This window comes from Mustela nigripes, chromosome 3 (assembly GCF_022355385.1).
Source record: "Mustela nigripes isolate SB6536 chromosome 3, MUSNIG.SB6536, whole genome shotgun sequence".
Classification (NCBI taxonomy): Eukaryota; Metazoa; Chordata; class Mammalia; order Carnivora; family Mustelidae; genus Mustela; species Mustela nigripes.
Window position 1 is genome coordinate 20919868 of NC_081559.1, and position 14976 is coordinate 20934843.

Sequence of the window (14976 nt, forward strand, 5' to 3'; positions counted from 1 at the left end):
CAGATTTTAAGAAAATGTTTAGGCCAACATTAAGTGTAGAGTTTGATTGATATAATTTATGTAGCTTGTTTCACAAACTGTGCCATCATTTGCAAATTTTTTTCTACTTAAACATATTGTTCAGAACTACAGACTTTAGTTCGAGTATTAAATAACTCAAAATAATGAGTTGACGTGGGCTCATTTAGATATTTATTTCTTATATCTATAAAACAAAGGAATTGAAAAGATAATTTTAAAGATCCTTTCAGCTATATAAGACCATCTATCTATATACATTTTTTTAAAAGATTTTATTTATTTATTTGACAGACAGAGATCACAAGTAGTCAGAGAAAGAGAGGGGGAAGCAGTCTCCCTGCCGAGCAGAGAGCCCGATGTGGGGCTCGATCCCAGGACTCTGGGATCATGACCTGAGCTGAAGGCAGAGGCCTTAACCCACTGAGCCACCCAGGCACCCCTCTATGTACGTTTTTATATTCTGTTTGAGGAGTACTTAAACAACATATTTTAAAAGTGTTTTCATTTCCTCTAAAGCATCTTTCATCAGAAAAGAATACTGTTTCCTGAAATACAGTGTCTGATACATGGAAAGTATTCAGTAAATGCTTCCTGAATTAGTTATTCTTTGAGCAATTCTAGACTTTATAAATAATTGTGAAAATTCAATGGTATCCAGTTATCCAGGTTCTGGAATATGGAACTTCAAGCAATAGGATGTAAGATAGAAAAATATTTGCTATTTTAGGTAAGTCTAGCTGAATCAGCCACCAAGAAGTATGGCTCCCTGGCCAGTTGGTTCTATGAGATAGATCACTGGAAAAAATGTACAGTTTTATTTCTCTGTTACCATCTTTATTTCTTATATTATTTTAATTTTAAACATAAAAATAAATCAGAAAAGTTATGGATAGTTTCTTCTCATTATTTGATTTTTATTGAAGTTATATTATACTAATTTCCCAGTAATGTCATAGTATTTTGAGCATTGCTACCTCTGCAATCATGTAGCCTTCCTATGAAATTGGATCTTATTTTGCCTACCCTTTCTAAGTCATTTCATGTTGCTGCCTCTGTCTGTCCCAGGTATAACTGACATGCTGGAAAGAGGAGGCATGTTGGCTAAGAGCTGGGTTTGGATCTTGGCTTTACAGCTTGTTACCTTTGTGATCTTGGGCAAGCTACTTAACTGGCTGGGCCTCACTCACTCACCAACTCTGTGATATGGGGATAGTGTTAGCTATGTTCGGTACAGAGACTGCTTTAAAGATTAGCAAATTATGTATACCAAGTTCCTAGCCCAGCACTTAGTAGGTGATCCACAAAAGACAAGTACCTCCACTTTCAGGCAAGATCATTTTATCATCATTGGAGCCATTTAAATGGGTTTATTTAAATACTTATTTGCACTTATTGACATAATAGCAAGTCATGTGTATATGTCCCTAGATATAGGTATATGCTAATATATTATAGTTATACATTCCAATGTTTTAACTTGTATGGTAGAATTTTTCTTATATATTAACTACTAACTGCATCTATTTTAGGGGGGACTTTCAAGAAGATTGGATATTCGTCCTTTCTGATGGAAGCATAATACTCCATAGTGTATATGGACCACATCTATGCTGAATGAAATAAGTCAAGCAGAGAAGGTCAATTACCATATGGTTTCACTTATTTGTGGAGCATAACAAATAGCATAAAGGACAAGGGGAGATGGAGAGGAGAAGGGCGTTGGGGTAAATTGGAAGGGGAGGTGAACCATGAGAGACTATGGAGTCTGAAAAATAATCTGAGGGTTTTGAAGGGGCGGGGTTGGGAGGTCGGGGTACCAGGTGGTGGGTATTAGAGAGGGCACGGATTGCATGGAGCACTGGGTATGGTGCAAAAATAATGAATACTATTATGCTGAAAATAAAAAATAAATTAAAAAAAAAAGATTGGAAATTTCAATTAGGAATCTTGTATGATATGATTTTAAATTTAATAGTCATCTTATTGTCAGAATTCTACTTTTAGTATTTTAAGTTATTTAATATTTAATTTTCTAATGAATTTTGAGAGTTTTTTTCCTTAATCTTACTCTAAGTTCTGCCATATATGGCTTTGATAATAACAACTTACTATAACCAACTTTGGGCAGCCTGCTATGCTTTAGGGCTGCTACATATGCTTTTTGGCCTACTTCCATATAATATGCAATATAGAATCTGTCCTCCATAGCTGGTATTTGCAGTTTGCTTTTCTCCCCCTTTTTGGACCAAATTACACTTGACCTCACTTTGCTTGCACTTCACTCTGTTTGTGTTTGACTATGTCTTTAATTTGCCAAGGTCACTGTGAATTCTGAATCAACTTTCTAAAGCACTTTCCACTCTGTTCTCATCCCATAAATACATAAAAAGCTTGGTTTACTCACTGGCTAATTCATTGTATCCTTTTACATTTATACACGTTCTCCAGCAGATGTGTATGCACCTAATCCTGGTCTCGAATATGTGCTCAGTGCTCTTGAATTAAAGTAGGTTGCGCCTAACATTTCTAGTTAGTCTAGTAGTTATGTCTCTTAAAGGTAGGAATTTGAACGACAAGATTTATTCTTTATAAATACATGCTGCTTGTGTGGATTAACCTGTTCTCTTTAAGGTATCTTCAAGTGGGGTCTCATTTATGGTAGCTTTTTTATTATCCCAGGATATAAATCACATGTGCCTTGGATTTTACCTATGAAACCATTTTTACAAAGCCTCTTTTTCTGCTTCATTTTGCATTTTCCTTTGTATCACTTCAACCTTTATGTTATCAAACGTTAGTCTGATAAACACATTCATGAACGCGGGTCCCTCACTCTCTATCCTTCTAAATGCCAATTGGATCTTAATGAATGTGTCTGTCTTGATTGGGTTTCCAAAGACATCTTATTTTAAAAAATTCCATCATCTAATAACCTAATATCTGTCTGTTGTTATTATCGATAAACATTCTCTCTGCCAAACTTTACTTTATCTACCAGTTTGCTCTGTTTTTTGCAATGAGAGAAAGTATATGCCTTTTATGCGGGTACAAATGCACATCACTTTCCTTGAAAGAGTAGCCTTTTTTGTCCATAGCCTTACTTGCAATGGTGTTCCTTGCTCTATTAGACTAATAAAAATCAGAATTGAAACATAATAATCATTTCTACCTTTTTCATTCTAGTTTCTGGCATCCGTACTCAAACACAAAGTAGAACTTTCTTTTTCTGGAGGTGTTACCTCATCTTCTTTTACTCTGACTTTGTTTGCTCTGCAGACATACCTTGCATCTTTCTTTAAATTTATCTCTTCAAAACCTTTTGTAGAATTCTTACTTGACAGTTCTTTTTTCCCCTTCCTGAACATCTTTATTTCCTCCTATTCATTGACATAATTTTGTTTCTGCTTAAATAAGTCTAATTGATCAAGCAAGAACTCAGTACACAGGAATCCATTCATTTACTCAATCGTTTTTCCAGAAGTGCCCCTTGCATGTCTGTTCTGTTAAAGACTTTTTGATAGATGTATCACTTTCTTAGCATTGCCTTAGATTCATTACCTAGCAAGACACACTTCAAGAGGGCAATTGACAGTTTTTGTATTTTTTACGAAGGAATTATTAACACCATTATTTCTTTATGTTCCCATGCTTGTTGCCTTTCATCTAGGATGAGCTGGTCTCATTTTTTCTAGTTGGTAGCAGATCCTCCCTTGTTTAGTCAGTGGATCATCCAAATGAAGAAGATAGTGAAATTAGTACAAGTACTAATATAGGCTGTCAATCAGTGTTAGTTGGTGTTCCTTTTAAGAAATATTCTTGATCTTTAAGCTGAATGAATTTAGTGATGGGAACAAAAAGATGTTAAAAACAAAAATAAAAAAAGAAAGAGTACTTATAAAAAGCATGTGGAACTTTTTGACCTCACTAGTAATTTAAAATTTAAATGAAAGCAAAATACTGGTTTCTGTGCTTAGATAAACAAATAAAAGATAATGTCTAATGTTGGCAGGGTGTGTTGGCAATCAGTATATAGATGAGTATACTCTCTTTGGAGAGAAATTTGGCAATAGTGAAAAAAAATGGCAATACTGATATATACCGTAGCAACAATAGAAGCAATGAAAATCAGGTATTTTACAGCTCTCTCAGTTAAGGTCTTAAAAGGACATGCAATAACATTGAATGTACTCTTGATATAATATTACCTCACAAAAGTATAATGCAGGTTGATCACAGTTTCAAAACTATGACCCTTTCATGGGAATAAGAAGAAGGTACTCTAAAACAGTAACAGATTTTATGTTTGGGGAGTGGACTATTATCTGTTTTTTCATATTTAAAAAAATTTTAAAATAGTAAATGAAACAAATATCACCTAGTACTTGATTTAGTAGCATTCTTAATACCAGATATCCCAAAGACAGATTTATCAAATTAAGTACTCTTAGAGATTTGGAAGGCTAAATGCTTCATTTCTCTTAAGAAATGATAAATTATTACTAGTTAAAGATACTTTTCTTCTCTCTCTCTTCCTTCCCCACTTTTTTCTTTATTTATATATTTGTATATATAATATACCTATATATTAGGTGTATATATAATATATGTGGAGATATATATACACGTATATGTACATATACATACATATAGACATATAGACATATATACATACAGACATATATATACATATATGTCGACATATATGTATATAACATATATATACATATATGTCGACATATATGTATATATATCTCCATAAGACATTTTCAAATTTATGAAAGAAATAAAATACTTTCTCAGCATTAGATAAAAATGTTCAAGAGTCAAAATCCAACCAAATAGAGATATGCGTGGTTTAACAATTTTTAACACTGTGTATGAGATTGTGCAGGGGCAAGTAGCTCAGTGCGTAAACAGTTGTTAACTGTGATAAACGTATCAATAGAAAAGAAGGGCTAAATTTGTATAAAATATTTCTTTTTTTGAGTGAGCGCCTTATAAGATTAAAGGATTTATATCTTGGCTCATACAGAATACATTTCAAATGCACAGATTTCCCCAGGTCTCTGTGTGTACACGCATGCCCGCCTGTCGTTGTGCTCAGCTGTGCGCAGACAGCTTACAGGAGGGGAGCACCACGTAAATGCTATCAGAGGGGGAAAAAAAAATCATTCCAACCTGAAAAATACTTTCTTTTGAAATGCTTTGATAAAATGTCTTTCATAAAAGTATAATATTTCCACTAAATTTTTCATCTCTAGCTTTAATGTTTGCTACCAATCAGCTCTTATCATCTCTTCCCTTTGATCTACCCTGATGTAAACTCCCTCACTAACAATCTTCTTTTTTTTTTTTTTTTTTTCAGTTTGGTTGTAGATTTCAGTCTGTCTTGAACACTCAAATCTGAAAATACTCACCATTTTATTTATTGGTCTTTCCAATTCCCAAGGTGATTGTAGAATCATGAGAGATGAATTTCCTAAGTCTCTAATTCAGAATACTTAAAAAGAAATCCTAAATCTTCTACCTCCTTTCCTCTTTCATTCTGATGACTGGAAACAGGGGCCAGAGGCTACATCCAGGGCCTTTTACTGACCCAAAGGAAAGCCCATTACAACTCTCAGGCCTACATTTTTCTTTAGACTCTGGAGTCATGGAATTATGTCCTACAGTTGAAGATAACTCTCTGGAAAACCATGTTTAGTTCATCATGCTTTTGGCTAACTGTTATAAATGGTTACAAAGCTACTTATTTTCCTTATTCAAACTCTGAAGTCCTCAGTACCCTAGCTGTCATATTCAAAGTGCAGGGGAGGAAGGGAGAAAATAGACCACAATGTTTACTGCGGGAATGGGCCATGACTCTGGGTAATGGGCAATGGGACTGTGACTGATTTAAATTTATTTTGCATTTAAAAATTTTTCCATAATAAGTATAAATATGTCATTGTTCTAAGGAGAGAAAGATAAGCCTCACTATATATCAATATCAATATTAATATTGGTGTAGATATATATATAGAGAGAGACAGAGACATAAACACAGGGGTGAGACTAAGTACTGTTTTTCTTCTACCAGTATCAAAGTCCTCCATTTCATTTTTTCCAATTCATTCTTTCTTTCACACAAATTCCATCTCTGTTCAAATACTTCCATGACTACCATGAACAGTTTTTATGAATTAAGGCCACCCATTTAAGGCACACAGTCTTCCATGTTTTGGCCCTGTTCACTTCCCCACACTATACCTGCTGCTAGGCTTCCCCAGGCTGTGTCAGCTCCCCCCCACCATATGCCATATGATTTTCATATGTGAACTTTGCTCATGCCATCTCTTGTGTGTGTGTGTGTGTGTGTTTTCCCCTTTCATTTACTTGGTGAACTCTCATGCATGCTTCAGGGTAACATAATTCCATACTTAAATTTTACTGGACATGAGCAAGGGTGTGTTTCTTTCTTTCTCTTTTTCTTCCTTTCCTTCTTGCTCTGTATTTTTCCATTGCATTTGGACACACTACCATAGCGTTATTTTATTAATTACTTATATACACTAGAGTGAGACTATTTTTTTCCGTTTTCTATCACCAGGGACCATGAAGTACTTTGGCTTCCGAGAATGTTTATACAAAATGCATTAAGTAAGACAGAAGACTGAACTTAAACTTCGTTCCTCTTTTAAAAAAACCAAGTCCTCTTCACTTCCCTAGTTCTGGTACTCATCCTATCCACATGAAGTTTATAATCTCTACACTATTCTAGGTCATCTTTTTCATTATGGGAAGCCCTGGGAGGGAGCCTTCATTTCTTGGCCTCCTGTGCAGGGATACCAAAGGATGATGGTTCAGCGCTTCCTGATCTACGCAGGCATGTGCCTGACATGAGTCCTTCCACAAGCCAATGAGACCCTTTGCCTACCTGATTAAGCATGGGATTGAAGGGCTCCATGAATCCATTTTGCCTTAATTGAAGCACGATGGCTCAATAATTTTATAAATGTGTTATTCTGAAAACAAAAAAAATCTTGACTTAGGAATAGTACTTACACGAAAATCAATGCTTGCTCATGTTTCATAGACTTCTTAGGAATCTTATAACTTAAGAGAGATATAAACAGGCTCCTTGGCTCCAGTTGTGTTTTACTTAATATTACTGATTGCTTTAAAATGTGGAATACAAAACAATGCAGTAGTAAGCATGTCATCTACTACCCTATTAACTCAAAAAAGAACACTCTATATTTATGGAGAAAAGTTAATTCTGATGTCATTTTTACTACATGTGGTTTGTGTCATCTTTTTTCTAAGATGAAGAAAATGGCAGTTCTTCGGGGTGCTTTGGGAGTCCCAAATCTCTTTTGAGGCAAAGTAGGCATCACATGTAACACTGGTAAAAGCCTTTGATCTTCGGCATTATTAGAAAGTTACTACTCTTTAGGGTGAGATTCCTAAGGTTATCCACTGTGTCTAGGTCATTCTATTCAGCTGCATAAGCAGTTCCTTTGATGGATGACTGGTTTTCTACAACGCTAGCATTATCTCAGCAGGAGAAGGTAGTGTTTGATGTGTTGCAATTTGTATTACATGTCCATGGAACATCTCTGGACATTACCTCAGGAGGAGGGGTTAAGAGAAGGAGGAGCTGTGGCTGAAGACATTTAATGACAGAATGAATGGAAATTCAGATTGCTGTGCAGTCAGCCTTAAACACCGACTGCACCCCCCATCTTTCTTTCACATTAATTTAAAAAATCTTATAACAAAATTCTCATAAATATATATAATTTTATTTAATTATAGTCACAAATCAACATCTTCAAAATGACGAGGATTTTGACAGCTTGCAAAGTGGTAAAGACCCTGAAGACTGGTTTTGGTTTTACCAATGGGACCGCACACCACCAATGGAAAATTTCAAGACCCGGCATCAGGCTCCTTTCTGTCAAGGTAACATTCCCATATTTATTGTTTCTGATAAAATCATATGGAGTGTAGTTTAGCAAGAACCAAAGGTGTCACTTAGGAAGCAAATACAGATTTGCATGTAGTTCTGAAGTGCTAACGTATTAATATTGGCTTTAATATTGAATCGACTGGGTTTAGTAAATGCTCATTTTCAACTGTTCTAAGTAAAATTATGGCAGTTTTCAACAAACGTCAAGAAGGGTCACAATTCCTGTGAATATGTAAAATGTAAGGAAACAATGACTTTTAAAAACTACCAGGGCTCGCTCTGTCTGTACAGTCACTATTGCACACAGTTAGGGTTCAAACATGAAGTTGCTTCCATGTTCATGAGCCACAGCACAGAAGGTAATTTGTTAAGCCCTGCTTTACTGGATCACTGTAATCTTTTCTGTTTTGAAACATCATTTTTTAGGAAAAAATTTCAGAAGGAAAATATCTACATAATTCTGGTATTTGTTAACCATGATGTAGACCATCCCTTTACTTTTTTCTTTTTCCTCTTTGCCACATTTGGGAGTCCACATTTATTATTTTTATTTTGCAGATTAAGACTTGGAGGCAATTAGAAGCTGATAATTCTGTCCCTCTGAATGTATTTATAACTGAAAAGCAGGTCTGGGAAGAGAACATGAAGTGTTCTCCCCTACTCCTACTATTGGATTATGAAATTCCAGTGGGAACTTCTGTTCCTTCCTATAACTTTATTAAGGTATTTATTACCAGAGGCATCTGAAATTACTCCATGGGAACTTTGCCAATGAAAAACACTTTTAGTGAATATAAAGTTCAAGTAATCACAGTAGCTTTAAATAGATGTCTTCTTTAGTAGTAAGAGCTATAAAAAGTGAAGAAGACTGTATCTGTTGATGTAAAAATAGGTCCTAATAGTTTTGAGTGTTTTGCTAATACTTTGTATGCTCACTGGGTTGACTAAAAGTGCTCCAAATGCTTCCTCAGCTTCTGTTTCTTAGATCGCTCAAGTCAGGATTCAGTATGGTATTTAGCCCTGAGTGACATCTGTAGGGCTCAGCCTTGCCTGTTGGTCTTTGTGGCCTCCAGTGACAGGATGGGGAAAGAATAGGAGTAGAAAGAAAGGAAGAGAGAGGGAGATAGAAAGAGACAGAGGTGAGGAGTGAGAAGGGAAGGGAGAGAGAAATAGAGACAGAGAAAGAGAGAGAAAGAACACAAGATCTCAGGAGAAACTACCACTTTAAAATTAAGAAACCTAGAAACAGCCATTTTCTTGGATTCAGTTTAATTACAACAAGAGAGCCAGAAAGGAGATATGTTCTAAACCATCATCAAATATGCAGTGACTAGACACAAACTCTGAGAGTGACTATTAGTTTCAGTTCAGTGTTAGCAGTATCTCAAGGGTACTCATATATCACTGCAGAGAGACTAGATAGTAATGAAAGTAATGCCATTTACAGTTAGATGTGTCTTCTAAGACTGCAAAGTTGTCTCCCTTGGAATATGTTTTTCTTCTTACAAAAAAAAAATATAGGTAGGCAGGGATAGGTGTAGCTCCATCCAACACCAGAAAAAGAGAAATTGAGTGACTAGTTGAAATGGCATAGATCTGACTGAGATTAGAAGCCAGTTCTCCATGATCCTAATAAGTGCTCTGTATGATCCCAACCACAACCGCAACAAAATGATTTAATTATATGGATGGACTACAGTGAAAGTAGTTCTTCTAGCTCAGGGTGGCATATATGTTTTAAAGGTCTGCCAAAGTTCATAGCTAAGAATGACAAATTTGTAAGAGGAATAAGCCATCATTTCGTGATGTAGAAGTCATTACTCACACTCAGTCATTACTGGTCAGAGTTTTGGAGGAAAGCCAGGCATGAAAAATAGAAGTTCTTGAACTTCACAATAGCAAATTAAAATTCTGTGCAGAAGTCCAAGGGGGCTTATGTTTTATTCACTTATTTTGGAACAGTCCTCTACCTACTTTTCTTCCTGCCTTTTTAAAACTCAGCTCTCCTAGAAAGTTATATCCAAATTTCTTCTTTTTAGATAGACATCACCTAAAAATTATTAGGATGTGGTTACATAATGGTCAGTGAAGGGCACTGAGAATAGTCACTGAAGGTTAGTGGCATTATAGTTAGGTCTAGCTAATTAATAGATTGCAGAAGATATCCTGTGGGCAGATCTATAAGCAATGCCCTATAAATTAGTTGCCTTTTCAATGGCTTTGGAGGTCACTTTTCTTGTCCCATTAGTGGCAGAGTGGGCTTGACGACAGCAGTAATGCACTTGTAGTTTTATGTGGCCCTTCCTTGTATATTTGTTTGTGGCCAATATTTACAAAATGTAGCTTGCCAATAGACACAGTTGTATTTCTCTTATAGGAAAGAGGTAGGAATTTTAAGGTGCTCTACATTTAAAGGACTTAGCTACCAAGGATATACATGATCAACAGCCAGATCATATGGAAGGTTCAGAGACTTCAATCTTTTTCTACTAGTGTAGAAAATGTTCAGTGCTCAATACTACATTTGGCCAGTTGTAGCTGTGTAGTGGAAAATTCACTGGATGGGGAATAAAAAGATCTGGATTCTAAACCTTCTCGTGCATTTATTAATTCTCTGAACTTGGTCAAGTTACAGGTCTTTTTTGAACCTGAATTTTATCATCAGTAGTGTAGAAACAGTTCTTGACTTACTCAGAGGATTATGTGACTATTACATATAATCAGTGCTTAAAAAATCTATAAGATACTGGGGTACCTGGGTGGTTCAGTCAGTCATGTGTCTGACTTTGGCTCAGATTCTAATCTCAGAGTCCTGGGATTGAGCCCCATCTCCAGCCTGTATCTAGCAGGGAGTCTGCTTGTCCTTTTCTCTCTCCTTCTACCCCTCCCCCAATCATAGTGGCTCTCAAATAAATAAATAAAATCTTCAAAAAATAATCTATAGGGCACCTGGGTGGCTCAGTGGGTTAAAGCCTCTGCCTTTGGCTCAGGTCATGATCCCAGAGTCCTGGGATCAAGGCCCGCATCGGGCTCTCTGCTCAGCAGGGAGCCTGCTTCCCTTCCTCTCTCTCTGCCTGCCTCTCTGCCTACTTGTGACCTCTGTCTGTTGAATAAATAAATAAATAAATACATCTTAAAAAAAATCTATAAAATACTGTAAAAACAAACCCTGGATACTTAAGATTTTATGTATTTATTTTAGGAGAGAGAGAGTGCAAGGAAGCAGGGATAGGACCAGAGCAGGCGGGAGGGGGAGAACCTGAAGCAGAATCCATGCTCAATGCAGAGCCCAACATGATGGTCCATCTCATAACCACGATATCACAACCTGAGCAGAAACCAAGAGTTGGACATTTAATCGACTGAGCCACTCAGGCACTCCAAGCCTTAGATACTAAAAAAAAAAATTCTGTCCTACACACTTTAGTAGAAGGACTTAGTAGACACATCAGTTTTTCATGGACTACAAATTATTATAATGACAAAATGTCTGATGAGAATTCTCAAGTATATATAATGATTTTTCACCTTTGCCTTAATATTAAATTTATCTCTAGGAAGATATTGCTTATAGTGAAATTAGACTCAAGAACTATGAAGCAAATGATCTTTACTATTTTGAATTCAACTCCAAAAGTCAGGATGTACCTCTTAATATCCTTTTTAAAGCTTCTATCCTGGGAGTATACAGGAAGAATAATAAGTGGAAATAAACAGGTAGTAAGTAGATAGTCTCTGATTTCAAGAAACTTAAAATTTAAAAATTCTGAATTTACAAGTCTTGGAAAGTCACCAAGACTAAGTAGTTTTATTTTTACTTGCAAATGAATTTGGAAATCAAAGGTATTAAATTGAAAAGGTTAAGTACTTTATGAATCGAAAAGATTCTCAGTAGGTACAGATTCTAACATTAATCCACTTGGTTTTTAAAATGGTGACCTGTGTTACAATTAAGCCGGGAACATAACAGTCCAAGTGTCCTTCTCTCTGGTACTTCAGAAACAATTGAGCCCTAGAGTCATTATTCCCTTTGAATGGTTTTCATTTTGTAAGATTTTTATACTCTGTTTCCAACATTAACCTACCTATTTAGCTCAGTCTTGAGGAGCTATTGTCATTGATTAGAAATTGGCAACTACAAAAACTCCTACAATTAGAATCATTTAGTTATATTGAAGTAGCTTTAAAGACATTCACAGGAAATAGAGTTCATTATTATATTGGATATTACATTGGATATTATATTGGAGCCTCTTTGTAGATATTAAAGCTGGGGGTAGGAATAGGGTTATCATACACGTTCAAGAGTAACTATTGTATTAGACCTTTACTACATATATATATATGGTTTTAGGGCTGGATTTCATCTAAGATGATGCAAATTTTTGAAAAAAAAGAAAAGATTATGTTTCAATCCCAAATGAATGGTTAGATAGTTTGGATGATTAGCAACTGTGTATATTTTGGGTGAATGATATTTCTTTAATTAGGAGGTAGGTCCCTTTTGAACATTTTTGTTTATGTACTCTGCTTTTCATGTCCCACTGCTCTTTTCTAAAGCACAGACTCATTTGTTGGTTATCAAGAATGCCTTGTCATTTTGAGCTTCCTGCCATAAAACTGTTGAAGAAGTGATAGTCAAATAGGGCCTAGGTGAGTGTAGGGCAGGAGGTTAGGAGGCTAAGAAATTTGGTAGGCGAAGTGCGTGTAGAAATGGCACGAGCTTGGACTCCTCCTGTTTCCTTCTCCAGCTGATGGAGATTTGAGTTTTCACCTGACCATGCTTAGCAGAATTACTGATCCTGTAGAAGTGAATTTAATGAAATAGAGAACGTTCCTTTGCCCTCACATCTTCATTTAACCTTTTCACATTTCTGACTTGTACCAAAGTCTAAGTTATAATAATAAAGAGTTTTCAGTATCTCTTAAGCAATGGTCATGCCAGAGCCCACTTCAAGGCTTCCTCAGTTTGCTATGCAAGAATGAACGTCCTTGATGGGACTAGCATTTTTTAGGGTATTTATAGTGACTGAAGACTGGAAAGAAGCTACATGAGCCAGCATCAGACTTGGTTTTGGACTCCTTAGTCCTAGCACATCTAGTTTCCCCTTGATTTTCTTCATGTGGTCTAAATGAATTCCACTCATGAAAATATTTTCAAGACTTCTTTGCTCTTTTTTCCTTTTTTGTTAACTTACTAAATATCATATACCAATCTTTTATCTTTCACAGGGAGATGACTGGCTAACATACAGTTCTAACAGGTGAATCAATAGAGTCAATGTACCACTAAGAATTTTACTGAATAATTTTCATCTATGATGTAAAACTAAATAAAACCATATTAATTATTGCCATAAAATAAAAATTGTCCTACAATTTTTGTAAAGATTTTATTTATTTATTCAACAGACAGAGATCACAGGTTGGCAGAGAGGCAGGCAGAGAGAGAGGAAGAAGCAGGCTCTTTGCTGAGAAGAGAGCCTGATGGGGGGCTTGATCCCAGGACCCTGAGATCATGACCTGAGCCGAAGGCAGAGGCTTTAACCCACTGAGCCACCCGGGCGCCCCGTCTTATAATATTGGAGAGCCCCCTAGATTCAGGAAAATTTTACCGTAAGCTTACACTTTACGAACACAATTTATAATGGAATTTTTCTAAATGCTATATTTTATTTATAATGAGAAGCATAACTAGAATAAAAATTACTTATGAATCTGACTATTTGTTTACAAATATCTAGAACAGAGAAGTATTCAAGTAAATTAACCTTGTGAGTTTTTCCCCCCAACAACGGCTTATGTTTAACTAAAGACAGATAACTTAATATTAATGTAGGATGTGGTAAGGCTATTAACTTAGGATGTTGTAAGTCTTGATTGATTACTGCTGTTACAGTACTTTTAATTGTTGAAGTGTTAGATATTATAACTGCAGAAAAGTCTCATTAAATATTCCACATTTAGAAATTGTGCCTTAATTCTGAATTTTAAGTGTCCTTTTTTGATAATACAACTCCAATAATGAAAAAAGAGGTTTAATTTACCAATAAAGAACACTTTAAGATTTTAACTTTTACCATATCATCTATGCAGTAATAACTGGAATAAATTCTGGCTTTAAGCTTCTTCCGTTTTAAAGCTTGGTTCAGATTTATTTTATTTCTTGAGAGGATGAGTACTGATATAAACTAATAGCTAAGAAACATCAGGTAAGCCAGAAATCAAATATGTTATATGGCTTTAGGCCTTGGTGAAAATGAAAATAAACACATGGGGCTTCTGCTTTTTTCTGATATACAAATAATTTACATAGTCAAATGATTTAATAGCAATACAGTCAGATTCCCCGAGTAAATGATTTTCATTTCTACTACTAGCTTAAGGGGATTATTGCAACTATCATGTTTTATATTCAAATCTTTTATGGAACTTATTGCTAAATTAGCTTAAGCCTTTATATTCAGAACATTTTACTGGTAAATTCTCACACCTAGGGGAAGAAACAGTGCAGTTATTCCCATTTCATGGATGTGTAAGTGCTGGAGTTAACACAAGGACACGTGGATGTCTATTTTTGTACAAGTGAAACATATCCATAGCAAATCTGGTTAGAATTTTAATTGGGCCCAAAACCACATGGAATTTTTTAATTTGGCTTTTTGTCTACTTGGAGCCATCCTTGTTGTTTAACTTGGCTTCATAATGCTCTAAATCATTTCTCCTGCTGTAGTGTTATTGCTTACTCAAGAGCCCATGTATCTATGCACTTTATCCTCACATAAAATAAATCATATACATTTTCCTTTCCTTTTTTCTCCTTTTGTGGTTGCATTTTGAGAACAGATTGTTTAAATTAAAGAATTAGTAAGGATTCTTGCTTTAATTAACAATTCTATTAATAGGATATTTTAGGGCAGTGACATATTTCTTTCACGTCAACCAAAATATTGTCATGTATTGTAACAAAACATGCTGTTTTTCAATTTCCACTTTGTTTCTCT

The 14976-nt window shown here is 35.4% G+C and overlaps 1 protein-coding gene across 1 annotated transcript in view; it reads left to right on the plus strand.

Annotated features, from left to right (window-relative positions):
* The first annotated feature begins 7824 nt into the window (after positions 1–7824).
* CPS1 (carbamoyl-phosphate synthase 1) overlaps positions 7825–14976 on the plus strand; it is a 124111-nt gene continuing 116959 nt past the window's right edge. Inside the window, exon 1 of the mRNA XM_059393414.1 lies at positions 7825–7965. Within this exon, the coding sequence (XP_059249397.1) occupies positions 7840–7965 (126 nt within the window). The 5' untranslated portion in view covers positions 7825–7839. The remainder of the gene's footprint in view (positions 7966–14976) is intronic.